The sequence below is a fragment of the Limulus polyphemus genome, unplaced genomic scaffold, assembly GCF_000517525.1.
Source record: "Limulus polyphemus unplaced genomic scaffold, Limulus_polyphemus-2.1.2 Scaffold2193, whole genome shotgun sequence".
NCBI lineage: Eukaryota > Metazoa > Arthropoda > Merostomata > Xiphosura > Limulidae > Limulus > Limulus polyphemus.
The window spans coordinates 74,575-91,218 of record NW_013667803.1 but is presented as its reverse complement, the minus strand read 5'-3'; the positions used below and the strand labels follow the sequence as shown (position 1 = coordinate 91,218).

At 36.1% G+C, this 16,644-nt stretch overlaps 1 protein-coding gene across 6 annotated transcripts in view; it reads left to right on the top strand.

Annotated features, from left to right (window-relative positions):
- Nucleotides 1-16,644, top strand: part of LOC106466226 (WASH complex subunit 2-like) — a 181,958-nt gene that overhangs the window by 101,834 nt on the left and 63,480 nt on the right. For all 6 annotated transcript variants that reach the window (XM_022394196.1, XM_013926476.2, XM_022394198.1 and 3 more), the window contains 2 exons: nucleotides 1,870-2,052; nucleotides 13,329-13,447. In XM_022394196.1, the coding sequence (XP_022249904.1) occupies nucleotides 1,870-2,052; nucleotides 13,329-13,447 (302 nt within the window). The remainder of the gene's footprint in view (nucleotides 1-1,869; nucleotides 2,053-13,328; nucleotides 13,448-16,644) is intronic.

The following is a 16,644-nucleotide window of genomic DNA, read 5'->3' as shown; positions in this document are numbered from 1 at the left end:
TGTGCATAATTAAAAACAAACAAACAGGTGGGTTCAATTAGTTTAGAACACTCTTTGACAGGATGGATTATTATTCTTATCTCTTTCAAACTGTTAGTCTCACTCTAGCATATGAACCATTAGGCAACTGACTCACACGACAGTTAACTTTTCTGACCAAACTTCTCTTTTTACGTAACTTTACTTTTACTCTGTTTCCACTCATCTAGTCACAGCTATTTATATGTCTATCACTTAAGCCTTCTAGAAATCTCCATAGCCTTGACATCAAAGAATTCCAAACACAACATTCGATAGCCTCAACATCGGTGAATTACAAACACAAAATAAATTCATTAATAATACTACCTACACTAAACAGTCTTTTATATTTGACAGTGGTTAACGAATTAGAAACTCAAATTGGAGATATTGGCAAGTTATAATGAAAAATGAGAACTTTGTACCTCTTTGATTTGCTGAGATATCAATATATTTAGCCAATCTAGTAGTTTGGCTCCTCCCACTACTCCATTCTTTTAAAACCTCTTGTCTTGTCCCACATACTTTTTATTTTTCCTAAGAGTTTCTAACCAATAGGAAGAACTGCTTGTTGTGTACATAAATCCTATAGCTCTTTGTAAATAGCTTGAAGGAGAATATCATAATTTCACCAAAACTGTTGAGGTGTGATGAGCTGTTGCTCTGAAATGAAATAGGATTTTTTAGAAATCATACAAAGCTTGTTTATAAACCCAAGTATTTTGTGTGCACAAATATAGAAAGTTGATAATTTTTTTATTTTCTAATATGTATATTTGAAGCATACATAAATTATAGCTCTATACCCTCCATTTAACGACTTCACAATGCTCCAGATACACGAGGCCATACAGATCCTACAGCACACCCCCACAATTAACAAACAATCGACTGGAACAGAACACACACTGCTACTTCTTGGCGAGAAACCCCCAAGCCACAATACAACACTCCACCAATCAACGCCTTCCAATGTAGTTGACAGCGCCACCTAATGAGCTAAATACCACCACCCGCTTGCCTATAAATATCCACTAACAGTAATCGCAATTCACACAACACTCAGCCTTGATAATGGATGCAGACCGCATTCGAAACGTGTCGGCCAATTCACCACTATCTACAACTTTTGCCCGTTGTTCTAACAACGTTAAAACGTCTTATCGATTTCTTGAGAAGATTTCCAAGAAGAAAGTAAACCTACAGACATCGGTCTTATTCAACAAAATCTGCCTACAATAATTCATTTGTATAGCACTGTACAATAGTAATAAATTTTGATTTCTGTAATTATCAGCATTTTTTTGTGCACTGAAAATATAAGTTTCTATTTATCCTTCAATTTAATTATTTTTCATTAAGTGGAAATTAACTAAAAAGAAATAACATACTACCACATACTAGCTATAAAACATATGTATAAATGTATATATAAACTGATTGTGCACCAGATATCTTATTTTAAAACTGAAGTTGTAAAATTTTATTCCTTATACCAACATTTCAAATATATTCACCCACCAGTATCATAGCGGTATGTCTGCAAACTTGCAATGCCAGAAACCAAGTGGTGAGAAGAGCACAGGTAGCCCATTATGTAGCTTTGTGCTTAACTACAAACAAATACATTCAGAATTTGTATAGACCCATCATCACCAAAAATGTATATATCTTAAAATATGATCTGTTTTAACTGGTGCTGAGGTTTGTAAATGAAGCATTTTGTGATAGTTAGATTAATATATGCTATAAGCATTCCTTTATTTTGAAATAAAGAATAATATTGTACACTTTTATGACATCTTCACACTGTGTATTTGGTGGTTTATTTTAATTTTTATATCTAAGGAGATGAAGCATTCTTTGGACTCCAAGGATCCCTGAAACAGACAGATGACTCTCTGCAAACAAAAAGAACATTGACAGCAAGTGATAAGCCAAAGGATATTTTTGATGATGAATCTGATGAAGGAGATGATATCTTTGGTTCTCTTGGAAAGCCATCTAAGCAGACAACATCAGGTCTTTCAAGTAAGTTGCATTAACTTTTAAAGTTAGGGCATGGTTCTTCTGCGCATGTCATGATATTTTACAGTTTCACAAAATTATTAGGTCATCAAGAAATTAATGTCGCTTTTTGGAACACTTTCATTAACCTCCCCCAAAAAATCGTACATCACATATAATAGTTAAATGAACTGCCTAAACGTTAGTGTAGCCTATATAATGTGTAAAGTTTAGCATACTCTAATCCCTTATAATGATGGCACATGACGAGACACATATTCGGCATGTAATGCTGTTTGAATACAACAAGGGAAACAATGCCTCTGTAGCCACAAAGAATATCAAATAAGTTTATGGAAATGTTTTGAACATTTGTAAGTGCCAACAATGGTTCAGCAAATTTCATTCAGGTGACTTTTGCCTTAAAAACTGTGATGGCAGGGGCTGATGTGTTGGGATTGATATTGATGCTCTGAAGATGCTTGTTGAGTCTAACCCAAGGCAAGATGCTCGTAAATGGCTCTGAAATTGCCTTTCTCTCATGAAACAGTACATAAACATCTAAGGAATATGGGAAAACTCCATAAAGAAGGTGTTTGGGTGCCTTGCGAACTCTCCGTTTCCAGCATGTGAACGTTGTTCGTTTCTTCTGGCACGTAATGCGCATGAACCATTTTTCGACAGAATTGTCACTGGTGATGAAAAATGGATTCTTTATGCGAATATTAAATGCCAAAAACAATGGCTCAGTCCTAGACAAAAACATTTCCAACCCCAAAACCTGGACTCCATCCACAGAAAGTGATGCTTTGCATTTGGTAGGACATCAAAGGAGTAATTAATTTCAAACTCCTCAATCCACAGCGAACTGTAAATGTAAAGATCTATAGTCAGCAACTGGAACGTTTAAATCAAGTCCTTCATCAGAAATGCTCTTCATTCATCAATTGGAAAAGTGTTCTTCTCCACGACAATGCACGTCCACATGTGGCACATTTGACATAACACTAGATTAAGTGATAGCATTACAATAGAAGCATCAGAGCTACTGCAATCTGCTTTTTAAGGCTCTTTGTGAACTGGTGCAAGTATAAAAATGTTTTTTGCCATTATTATATGTATTCTTCATTTATGTTTACTAGACTGATAAAAGTTGATGTGGAATTCTATCACTTGCCTTGAGAATTACGGTACAATATCTTAGAAATTATCATTCCTGTTTGATCTCATTTTCTGAGCATTATTATTCTCATTTACTTGTCATAAAAAGCTAACTATTACAAAACTTCAATATATTGTTGATTGTATTCCAGAAACTGTGCCTGAAATGGTACCTTTGTATTTTTCAGTTACGATGTTTTCAACTATAAATGTACTGCATTTTATCATGATAGAAGTTCAATGTATTCTCACTACAGCTCTTGTAGTATATTTTACATTACGAAATGGTACATAAATAGTTATTCTTGTTCAGTGCTGCCCTCTGTATGCAAAACGTTTTTCACATGCCAAAAGCCTTGAAGCTCCCACCTATCTGTGAATCGACCGGTTCAAATGTATTTTGCATACAAATCATTGTCTGACAACCCTCCACTAATAAGAGTGTGACACACACTCTTGATGCATGCGACTCTTTCTATTTAATTCTACCAAACTATCACTTCTCGTTTGGCAGTACTCGTGTTGTAAAGTTCAGTTTGTGCTCTCTTTAAGTGTTTTTTTTTTTCGTATCTTTGTGTCAATTTCTTTCAACACATTTACTATTTATTATGCAATAAATTCCGAAGTGGAATTATTTTATATTTCTACCCGGTTCATTACAACAACTTTTATTTATTTCTGCCAACACAGTGAATTCATTTTGAATTATGAATTCTATGTTACCACTTCAGAGGTTATATGTTCTGTCAGCACATTTACACAGGCTTCAGGTTGCAGTACTCCATAGGGAATTTATCATCTTTACTTCATCGGGAGATTGATTATCCAATGAACTTATCTTTGTAGGGCCTCACCCTGAGTTTGGGTTTGAAATATGATCTATCGACTTTGGAAATATAAGACATTATGCTGTTATGGTTTTTGAATAATTTTACTTTTAATATTATAATCTGTAGTTATTGGGGTTCCATAACACAAGTTTTGTTAGATTGGTCAATACTCATAGTCAAGTTCAGGTTGGCAATTAGTCTTAATTGTATCTTTTCTCTTATATCCACTTTGCTTAAGCTTACCATGGTCTTTGTTATTTTAGAATTATCTGAAATTTCTTTAACTGGTATATCAATCGTTAGTTTAACTATATTGTTTTTCTTCCATACATCACATCTCCTACATATGTTATTGTTACTACACACTTACTTTATTGTATACAATCACGTCTTATTTCATTTTCATTATTATTTATCTTTTATCCTTCTTCCTATTCACTTGGTTTGTGTGGAATTCTTGAGCCAGGGTCCACACAAACTTCTCCCAGTATTGTACATACTTATTGTTAGGTTAAGATTTTTGTTTTAGTGCTTAGTGATATTCTTTGTTCTGTAGTGGTCGATTAGGCTTAACAAGTGTTTGTTGTTTTTGGTTTACCTGTTGTTCTACTTTCGGGTTAATCGATAATTAGGTTAAATATCTTGTTCAATTAGGCTTAAAAAATCTGTTATTTTTTAGTTTACCTGTGTTTCTGTTTATGAGTTAATTGATAATTTGGTTAAATATCTTTTCTTCAACACATAACATCTTATACATATTTTTATTTCACTGCACAATTTCTTAACATTTCTACTGTATCGATTACTTCATTTTCATCTTTATTTATAGTTTACACTTCTTGCAATTAATTTCGTTTGTGAGGGCTCCTGGGTCCACCCTACCTGCTCCCAATATTGCTTGCCTTTCTCCTATAATGGCTGAATCCATTTTCAGATGACCTATATTTTGTCAGTTTTCTTCCACCTTATCATGGATTATTTTCCAGGCCTCTACTGCAGAATCTGCTAGGCCTATCTCAATTTCTTTTTTTTAGATACATTTCATAGTATAATTCTCTTCTTATGACATTGTTTCATGATGATTTTTTGTCTCTCAGTTGAGAGTGGGTACTTGCATGCATTGCCCTATACAGGCTTTAAATCTTTCTTGTCTTATCTTACCATCAGGCAGATTTTCTTCCTGATTTTATGTCACTTGCATCTTTGTTAATATATTTTATTCCCTACCTAGTTTTTAGCTTCTCTTTACTCTGTCAACTCTCCTACAGTTAATGTTTACCTTCCACCTCCTTTCTTCAGTGTTCCACTTATATATAGGAATTTTCGTCATATACTTCCTCCTCCTTCCCTCCATACTGGAGTGTTTGCCATCTTCAGTTCTTTCCCTCCACATGTGACTTCTTTACTTCTAGGGTGGGACACTGCTATTTTTGTACCATCCACTGCTAATAGAGACTTACGGTAAGTTCTTTTTCTCCACTTTTTGGGGCTACTCCTCTACATTTAGCATCATGTGGAGTATCTGTAATGCTATATTCAAGTTGTTTTTTAGTTGCTTTTTTGTTTCATTCTGAGATATCATCTTTATTCATTTTACATTGTCGGCACCTTCCTGTCCTTTACCTGTCTTGCCTACGGGTTTTCTTCATTCATTTTGTATGATCGATGCTGATTGGGGTTCTAGATCGATTGGTCCCATCTCAATCACTTCTTGGGTCTTCCCCACTTGAATGAGTAGTCTTTGATCACATTTGGGTAGGCTATTTCTGCATGATTGAAAATGACCACGGTACACGTTCATATAACTTTTTAATTAATATTGTAATGTATAAGCTCTATAAATATCCATTTAAACATATGTGTATAGCACTAGTGATTACAACCTTTTTACTAGGACTGAAGTCTAATTTTCTTCTTGATGTAGAAAACCTTATTCTCTTTCTAGTTTTAGTGAAAACAGAAACAAGATGAATATTCATCTTTCAGACAGTTAAGTTTGGCTTTAATTAGGAATGTGCAGATTCATTATTTTAACAAATATTATGGTAAAATAGTGTGGAGTTCATAGTAATGTTTAAAAGATATGGCCAGAAGGGATTAAATATCTAACAAATCTATTAATACAGCTTCATTCTGTGGTTGTCCTCTATCTGCAAACTGATTAGTATAATATATGTTCACTTTGATTTTTTATGAAAGATTGGTTTGGTAAATAGCTGTGTTTGTTTTGATTAGGCTTTCATTCCTTCCAGACTTTGTTATACTTCATTATTCCACGAAATGGTCTTACATTCCACTCCTGGACTGCCCTCTATGCATTGCTAAGATTTTTTGCTAACAGCACATCAGTCTTTTATACCCCATTAGTTTCACGCCATTTCAGAACATATGCTAATCATTTGACTACTGTCCAACATTCATACTGCACCCTCTATACTGGTGCAGTTAACTCCCTCTACTACTCTACAGTAATCCTCAGTTTTTGATTGGCATTCTAATGTATAGACGTGTGTTTTAACTTGCACTCCATGTGACTACAAAATTTTGATTGTGCTTGATCACAAATTTATATTAGTTTCAACTTCAAGTTTTGACTTCTTTTGTTTGATTTCCATTGTTTCTATTCGTTTCTTTTAGAAGTATTTTTATTTTCTGAATTTTAATGTGTTCATATGAGTTAGAGATTTAATATGGCAGATGATGTAATTTGTGTAACAGTAGACAATGGTTCTGACACAAGTCCCCAGGTTTCAGGGTAGAAATGTCTGCTAGAGAAGCACAGGCTTTAGTTCCTGGAGAGTTTGTGTTTTACTTTGGCTGACGATTTCTTCCTTTCAAATTACAATATTTTGTGTGGAATGATATAACTACTGAATGAAAATTTCTTTCTGTGGCTCTTTCCACTTGTTTCCACACCTCCATGTAATCTCCTAGGTTAGGTATTGTTCTTTTTTTTCAGTGGATCTGTTGTATGTTTTTAGTGTATATTCTTCACTTCCTGTAGGTATACTCATGTTTAATGAGTTTATCTGAGCTTCTGTGGATTGACCTAATTTCTGCACATGGTAATTTAGGTCTCTCATGTCTTCTCTTCTCAGTATTTAGTAAGTTTGATTTTTATAATTATTTTACCATCTAGGTTGCTTGAGTTTAAATTTAATTTTAGAGTTTGATTATTAATCTGTTTTTGTTTAATTTTTGGTATATGTATGGGTTTTTCACAATAGTTACCGTTTAGGAAATTGTAACTTCGACCAAGTTTTTGGATGGGTTGGTTCATTATTTATACTTCTTTTCACTGTTTATGTTATTTAGCGTGTTGTTCTTTTTTCTTTACTACAAGTCACATCTAATTGAGGATTAGATTTCAGTCAAAATATTGTTATTGTTAACTGGGTGTCTTTTTATTCTCATGTTCTTTGGGGTAGGTTTTAGTTTTGTCCTTTGTCTTATCATTTTTTGAGTTGACTTATGAATAAGTTCTATATTTATGTGTCTTTTATCTTTAATGGTTTTGTACTTTCGGTATTGTTTATTGATTTAGGTTTTAGGTCGAATTTCGAAGATTTTCAGGTTCATTATTTTTATGTACTTTGTAGACTCTACAGATTTTTAGGTTTTGTTAGTGCATTAGTCATGAGTACTTTTTCTTAGTATGTTTAGTTTATATGGCTACACTTCACGACAGTTCCGTGGGTTCTGCAAGTTCTATCTTCAGATCTGCTCCTGTACTATCCACTTCTCCTTCCCTCCTCCTTGGAATTGTACTTCTTCTTGTCATCTTGCCTAGTCTATTCAAGACCTCCTTCACAAAAGGGCTGTTGATTGGGTGGTGCCCTCTCAACCTGGGTTTTACTCCCGTCAAATTGTTGCCCCTTAACAGATGGGAGATTGGAGATCCGTCATAGACTTGTCTCCATTGAACTCTTATCTGGAGCCACCTCACTTCACCATAGAGTCCTACCTCTCAATTCATGTTTTTTTTTTCCCTGGGACTGCATGACCAAATCTTCGTGATCGATTCATATCTTCATATTCCAACTGCTCCAGTGTCACATCATTTTCTTTGGTTCATCCATGTGGGTTGTGTCTTGGGTGCTGCCATTCAGTCCTCCTTCAGCTCCACGTTTTGTCGAGTGGTACACTCTTTTTTCAGTTATTTTCACTTGTTGGGTCTTTAGATTCTCCTCTTTATGTGTGACTGGCTCCTGCTCACATCTTACCATGCACAGTCAGTCAATCACTTTTGGGGATGTGGGCTTCCTTAAAAGCTCTCATTCCCTTGGGTTGAGCTCACATGCATTCTCTTCAGTGGACACTTCTCGATCAATAGAACTTCTCCCATGATCTCTTGGACTATCCAGTTACACTTACCCCTGAGATAAAGGCCAACCTTGTTTGGGGGCTTGACAGGGAAGTGACCATAGTGAGGGTTCCCATTGCTTCACCTTGTTCAAAGTCTCATATGTTTACTGATGCTTTCTTGGTGGGTTGGAGGGCTTTCTTCAATTCCCCAAATATTTCCAGTTGATGATCGGTCAAGAAGGCTACCCTCCATTTCAACAACCTGGAACTTTCGGCAGTTTGTTGGGCTCTGTATAATTTTCTCCCACTCCTGAGGGGGTGGTTGGTTATGGTTCATTCCAACAATTCCACTGTTGTCAGCTATATCACCAAGCAAGGAGGGACCAAATCCAGATGCTGGATTTTCTTATACTGGGCCTACAACTAATACATGGCAATCTTGGTGTATCACGTTGCCAGCCTCATGAATCTGGTGGCTGATTGCTTATCTTGACCCAACCAGGTTCTTCCTACAGAATGATCCCTTCTTCCATGGGTATTTTGGTGGGTGTGTTCTTTATATAAATGTGTTTGCCACTCAGAGAATGTCAAAATTCCTTCCTTTTGGTCTCTGGTTCTACACCCTTTAGCTCTGGGAGTAGATGCATTCAGTCAGGTTTGGAGGGATCTTCCCTTACATACCTACCCTCTGATCAGACTCCTTTCCAGAGTTTTTCCCTTCTCCAGACCATTTCTTGTCATGTCCTGCTCATTGCTCTGTACTGGCCTGCTCAGATGTAGTTTTATCTGCTCTGGCCCTTGCTGGAATAACATACCCTGCCCTTATCTCTGTCCCAGTCTCTCTTCCGACAACAATGATCTGATATGGTTCATTCCAATGTTGCCAAACTCCATCTGCACACATTGTATTTTTCCTGACCCTTGCCTCAGCTTAGGGACTCACCCTAGTGTTAGCATCTTTCCTTGCCCATACCTTTTGACTTTCCTCCTTGTCTATGTACAAGAGGCATTGGTTTTCCTTCAGACTTTGTTCCATTTGCTATAGCTTCTGCCCGTTCTGTACTTCTGTTCCTTATCTGTCCCAGTTCTTCACCTGGTTGTTTGATCAGGGTTTTTCTGTGTCAACTGTTGCTAGTTGTAAAGCTGCTGTGTCAAACACCTTCTTTTCTCCCACTTCCAGAATGCATTCTCCTCCCTGGTTATTTCCATCGTTTTCCATTTCTTTCATCTGGTCCATCCACTGTGTCTCTTTGTTCTGCTTTATTGGGATCTCAATGTTATTCTTTATGCCCTGTCTGGTTTCTCCCTTTGAACCCATTGAAATGTGTTCCTTATACCATCTTTCCCCTCAGGCCTATTTTCTCCTCCTCCTAACATGGGGTCATCACTGTTCTGATATTTATCCCATTAATGTTACCTGCATCCTTTACCATTTGTTTTGTGTTATCCTCTATCTGGATTGGGATTTCCTTCCCAAGACATTGGCTGCCTAGGAAGATTGATTAGCTTTTTCTCATAATTCCTTACCTTCCATTTTCCACCTGTACTCCCATTCAGATCTGGATCAACTACTTTGTCCAGTTCATTCCCTGCTATGTTCAGTGGCTCATACTGCCTCCTTTCGTGGTTTTCATTCCCATCTATTTGTTCCATGGAATTCCTCTGTTTCCAGTGATCTATTGCCTATTTCACTCACTGGTTGGGTTCATCAACTCATTTAACTGGCATATTTTGTCTTGTCCATGGAAGGTTGCCATTTACATAATGTTTCTTCACACCACATTTGAAATCTAACTATGTCTTTAGCTGCTTGAATCCACCATTTTTTGGAGGATATCATTCAGGCTGGTATGTGGATAACTCCTAATACATTTGTTTCACGTTATCTGTATGACCTAATTGTGTCTTCCTCCTGTGGTGATTCTACACATGTCTGTTCACCTTTGACTGAGGTAAGTCGACATATTATTTTTTTATCTTATTTAGTTGATATGCATAATATTTCAGGATCCCACCTGATGGTGGGTGTTGCCTGGTCAGGTAAGCTTAATACTATAATAGCACTAAATCTGTATACTTCTATAATGCTCACTGTTGAGATAGGGTGTTTCTGTAAAACCACTGGTTGTTTATCTGGCGGTATGTTCATATATATATATATATATATGTGTGTGTGTATATAGATTTTATATCACTGTTTCGTATACAATGGACTGTCACTCATGGACTTCCTGAATAAAGCAGATGAAGATTTCTGCCCATCCCTACTAACCCATGATACTTCCAATCGGGGTTTTTCAGCTCTTCAAAATAGGGAATCGCAGACACCCATTGCACTGTCTCCTGTGTGTCATTCCTCCAGGCTCCCCAACGTATATGTTACCCCCCTTCTCTTCTAGTGAAGCACGGGAGTCCTTGCCACTTCCAGTTCCCAGTCATTGGAGTGGTGGACAGAGGAGATTTCCTCCTGAATGGTTTGTATATCAACCAAAATGTGTTTTTATATATCATGTGTACCCATTAAGGGAGAAGAGGGCTCTCATCGTTATGCTCATTACCAAACAATGATTATACAATAAAATAATATTCAAGATCCAAGGCGCTTCCCCTGGATGTTTTTGCCCGGGCAGACCACACTTGTTGATCAAAAATTCCTTATGCAAGGCACTTCCACTAGATATTTTCTGCCCAAATGGACCACACTTGCCATAGTCTGACATACTCCAAGGCACTTCCCCTGGATGTTTTTTGCCCGGGCTGACCACACTTGGTTTTATCATATATATCCAAGTCACTTCTCCCTTGGTGTTGCCCCTGCAGACTTGTTGATCTCTATATCTTATGCAAAGTGCTTCCACTGGATGTTTTTTGTCTGGATGGACTGCACTTGGCATAATTCAACGTATCCCAGGGTGCTTTCCTTGGATGTTTTTGGCCAAATTATTGAATATTATGTATCCAAGACTCTTACCCTGGATGTATTTTGCTTGGGTGGACAACACTTGGTGTATTTGTATACAATACATGGTCCTCCAGCCCTAGTTACCTTTAGTTATTTTGTTTTCTCTGACAATACCATGGCTTACTATCATTATGTTCAGATCTATGACCTGCTACATATGTGGACTAAGTATGACATGTCTGTTGGTAATGGGCTGGTTATGAAAACCATCAAGATCCTACTAATGTCTGTAATTTTTTTTCATCATCCTATGTATCTAAGGCACTTCCCCTGGATGTATTTTGCCTGGGAGGACTGCACATGTTCATCTCAATATCTTGTACAAGGCGTTTCCACTGGATGTTTTGCCCGGATGGACTGCACTTGACATGCTCTGATGTAACTCAAGGCACTACCCTTGGCACATGCTTATACAAGCCTGTCATCCCTTCCACACTAGACTTTCCATGTTTGTTAACACCGTACTGATTTGAGGCTGTGCATCTCTTTTTCTGAATGCGTTGGTGCCTGACAATTCAGAACCACCCTCTTTTTGTTCCTGTGTTAATTACTGGGCAAAGAGCTTACCTGTTCCACAAGTAGTGCTATACCCTACAGGTATGCTTTCTTTTCATATTCTTTCACACCTGTTCTTTTAATGCAGTCATTTTTCACTTAATTGTATATTGATGTGCCTTCACCAGCCCCTCCACCTTTGCAATGTGGGATTCTAGCTTTGGGTGTGAGGAAGTAAGACCGTTTTGGAAGTTAACATTTTCTTACACCGAAGATATATTTCCGATAGGTACTTACTTCCTTTCACCCACTTCCACCCTTCCTCCCCACTGATATCATGGTGTTCCTGGTTTGTACCTGCCAATTTTAAAATCTGAGCATTACTCTAGAATAGTAGAGGGAGCTAGCTACACTAGTATAGAGGGCACAGGATGATTGGTGAAGGGTAATCACATGATCAGCACATGTTCTGAAATGCCACGAAACTGATAGAGTATGAAAGTCTGGTGTGCTGTTAGTGAAAAATTTTAGTAAAGCTTAGAGGGCAGTCCAGGATGAAGATAATTTTGGATAAGAGGAGGTTAGTAGCTATCGGAAATACATTTTCAGTGTAAGAAAATGTTGACTTCTATAGATTTTATCAGAATACCCAGTTTGTATAAGGGGAGCCAATCAAAATTTGTAGATTTTATAAGTTAATAATAAAATGACAATTTTTTCTACAAGTTTATGTTAAAATAGTGCACACCATGATCACTTTTTAACTGATAATTGAAGGTAAAGATTATGAGATATTTTTAATTCCCTGTTGTTTAAATCTTACAAAGATAATAGACAATACTTTAACGATTTAGTTTAAAATTTTCATTTTTATGGTTTAAGATTAAGATTTAGTCCACATCTAAGTTTGAGGCTTTAAAATGCTAAAAATAAGGTTACAATATCCATGGCATGCAGAGAATGGGTAGCCCATTGTGTAGATCTGCACTTAACAACAAACAAACAAAAATTACATAAAAATCATTCAGCATTATCAGTGACTTATTACTATGATGTTCTACATTTATAGTTGAGGGTGGAAAAATAGGAGGAAGTACATTAGTGAATTTGTTTCTTTGTTTTATTTAATAAGTAGTTTTTTAAGTTATTTCATGTATTTAGTATGATTATATTATGTTCTTTATTGACTTTTTTAATTATCATTCTGTCATAAAAATCTTTGGGAGAGTAAATTTCTGCTGTTTTTAACCCAAAAATAGTGTAGTTAGATGATATATTTTTAATTTTCTTGTTTCTGTCATATATTATTGCCAAAGTATGTATGCTAGCTGACTATATCAACAAAAAGATGAGTTGAAACATTAGTAATAAGAAAACCTTGAATTAAACTATTTTTGGCCATAAAACTTGTGTTTTTTAAAAACACATCAAAGATATTACCCAGGTAGGTTCATTATTTTGGTGACTCATGGTTACTGCCAAGATTCTTTAGAATGCTTCTTATAATTTTGTTTCTGTTTTCTGATGTTTTTTTTATACCATTACAGAGAAAAGCACAGAGTTGGAGAAGCCAGACACAAAAGGCCTTTTTGATGGAGACGATGAAGATTTGTTTGGAATAAAAAATATTTCATCAGAAGAAACATTGGTACAACAGTCTCCTCAGGTAGATAAATTTTGGTCTTGATATCATGCTTCCTGGTGGCTCAGTGGTAAGTCAGTGGCTTATAATGCTAAAAATCTGGTTTCAATACCTATGGTGGACAGGGCAAAGATAGCTCATTGTGTAGCTTTATGCCTTATAACAAACATACAAACTTGATATCATACAAGATAACAACTGTTTAATAAAGCAAACGTATAGCTATATTTTTCAATAATAATCTTTCTTTGAAGACTAATGCTGCTTAGTTAAATGTAAAGACACTGTCATTATAGATGTTTGTGTGTGTGTGTATTTTTGAGAACATTTTATCCATGCTTAGTTTGGACAGCCTTCAAATAGCTTTATATTGCCCATATGGGCACATTCTGCCCAAGAGAAAAATTGCACTATTATATTAAACAATTACAAAAAATAAACTTGTGGCCGTTCTTCCACACACACACACACTAGTTAAACTGGATTTGGCAGGAGGATGATACCTTCTACTGTTGTAAACAGCCTCTAAGTGGACAACTTTCAGATTTCCTGTCAGTTGTTGGATATGAGGTTTATTGAGTGGCAGCTTTAGATTGCCCTTGGTTGTTGGGATAGACCACAGCAAGTGGTTTCACTTTCTTGTCATCTAAAACAATTTATGTGCATCTTTGCCATCAGTGGAGATTGCACTCTTATCTGTTTGGATGGTGCTGTTATTCCTGTGGTGGCTGAGACAAAGTTCTTAGGGATTCACTTTAACTGTAAACTGACATTTATTCCACACATTGAGCAGTTTCATGTCAGGTATAAAAGGGCACTTAACATCCTTCGTGTCTTTTCTTCCACTTCTTGAGAGTGGTGAGATGTTCCATGCTGAAGATCTATCATACCCTCATTTGATCAAAGGTGGACTATGGATCTAATTTATGGTTCAGCCAAAAACTCTGCCTTGAAGATGTTGGACCCTGTACATCATCAAAGGCTTTGTTACTGCACGAGGTCTTTCTGCACTTCTCCTATCCTGAGTTTGTTCACTGAGTCCAATAAACTTCCACTTCATCTCAGACATGCCTCAGTGGGCTGTGCTTTTTAGCAATAGGCAATCTCCCATTTCTTCATTAAAGCTTTGTATCCAGGAACAGTTGACTGAATTGGGAATGATATAGGATATCTCTGAGTCTGATGATCAGCCCACCCCACCATGGTTGTTACCTTTTTCAATTGTGTCATCTGAAGAGGTCAGCTACACTTGAGTGGAAGTACAGACTTCTCTTTACTGAACATCTTTTGAACCATTCTTCTATTCCCATTTCTATGGATGGTTCAGAATCTGGTGATTCTGCTGGGCTTTGCCATGGTTTGCTGTATCTCAGTGATTGCTCACTGAATTCCCTCTACAGATTCTGTTCACTGCTGTGTTATATGCAGCTTATCTTGCCTTGGATCATATAATAACTGAAGTATATCAAAAAATTCTTACAATATACAAAAATATTTTGATGAACTCCATCAAGACCAAATATTATTGTAACCCCAAGGATCTTTACACCAATATTAACATTTGTTACTCAGTTGAAAATCCGATTCTGTAGGTTGACAACTATAGTGCAATCGTTTTATTTTATGTTTCCTTTTGAAATTCTTAGTGCCAGTGGTAATGCAATAATTGAGTGAGCTGAATCCCTGGCAACTAAGTACAAAGAGGATTTATCTTCAAACTTTCCTGCGCATCTACTGTTATTCAGAACCACACTGAAGGATGAAATACAAGTTGTTGATGATACAGTTACAGATTTAACTGATCTTTTATTCTGGAAACATAACACTATTTTATCTAATGTTTGGATGTTACAACATTGTTGAAAGTCTTTTTGATTGTACCAGCTACTGTCCCTTTAAAAGTTTAAGTTGATCAAACACAATCTTAAATGTTCTGTGACTTAGAAGAAACTGATAAGACTGTGAACCTTAAAACATAGAGTGTGAACGAGTTAAGAGATTAGATGGAAAAGCCTTAACAGAAGAGTTTTAACTAAAAAAAAAAAAGGCAGTAATCTCATTTTTGGTAAAATAACTTTTATGATGTAAGAGGGTGTACTGTTTTCCATTCTTGCAGCAACATATAGGCATTGATTGTTTAGTTCTTCAGTGGTCAAACAGACAGAGACTACTCCACTGAAAGCAATTTGAAGCAAAAGGTCAGACAATGACTATATATTTTGATTATTTTGTGGGGAAGGGGAAAATGTTTAGGTTTCATATGGGGGGAAGTTAGTTAAGACTAAAAGGAATTCAAATGATCTTGTTTATGTAATTGATACTTGAAAGCATCAGTACTTGGTGAAACTCCATAAAAGAATTGAAGAAATATACAATTGTCTTTGTTTTTTTCTTCAATTCTGTAATATTGTTTAAGAAACTGTTATTCATTTTAGTTAAAATGAATTTTTGAAAATCAGATGAAACTTGTTTTAGGAGTTACAGGTTGGGAGTTTAAATTGTAAAAAAACAATAATAAAACGAGATGTGTGGTAAGTTTATTGGTGCTTCATATTGAAAAAAATGTGTCACAGAAGAAGAGACACTTAGGCTCCACCCGTGCGTGCACACCATATTTTATAGGGGGCCTGGGCAATTTGTGTTACACCACTGCATGTGGGATAGTCTCAATGGTCCCCTTAAAATTTTTGTATGGTGTTAATTAATGGAATATGTGTATACAATTATGTGGTGTAATGTTTGTGACTTGCAATAACATATTGAGGTTGCATATGCTTCAGATGATGGTGAACTACAAGGATGTGTTAACCATGTCAAAAGCATCTAGGACTGCATTGGTGCTTGAGATCAACACTTTCAATGCTATTGATTGTTTAATAATGCTGTTCAGATATTTACCCTATCTGCATTTATGGATGCAAGTGTTGTTGTGATGCATATTAGTAAATGTTTTGAAGGGCATTAACTTAAAGTTGACTTTGTATTATCTCATTGATTTTCAAGGGTGGGCCTAAATACCTCATTCCTTACACTAATAATTATTTTCTATACCTCTCCATTTCTATATTACTTACCTGTCAATTAACTTCCAAATTATTTAATATAACAGTTAACTCTCTCAGTCTCTGGCATATTTCAGATTTCTACTGGAAAAGATCTTTCTCCAGTCTCTAGAAAGAAGTGCTGTCTCTTGTCCAGTGTAAATGTCTTGCTGTATTGAA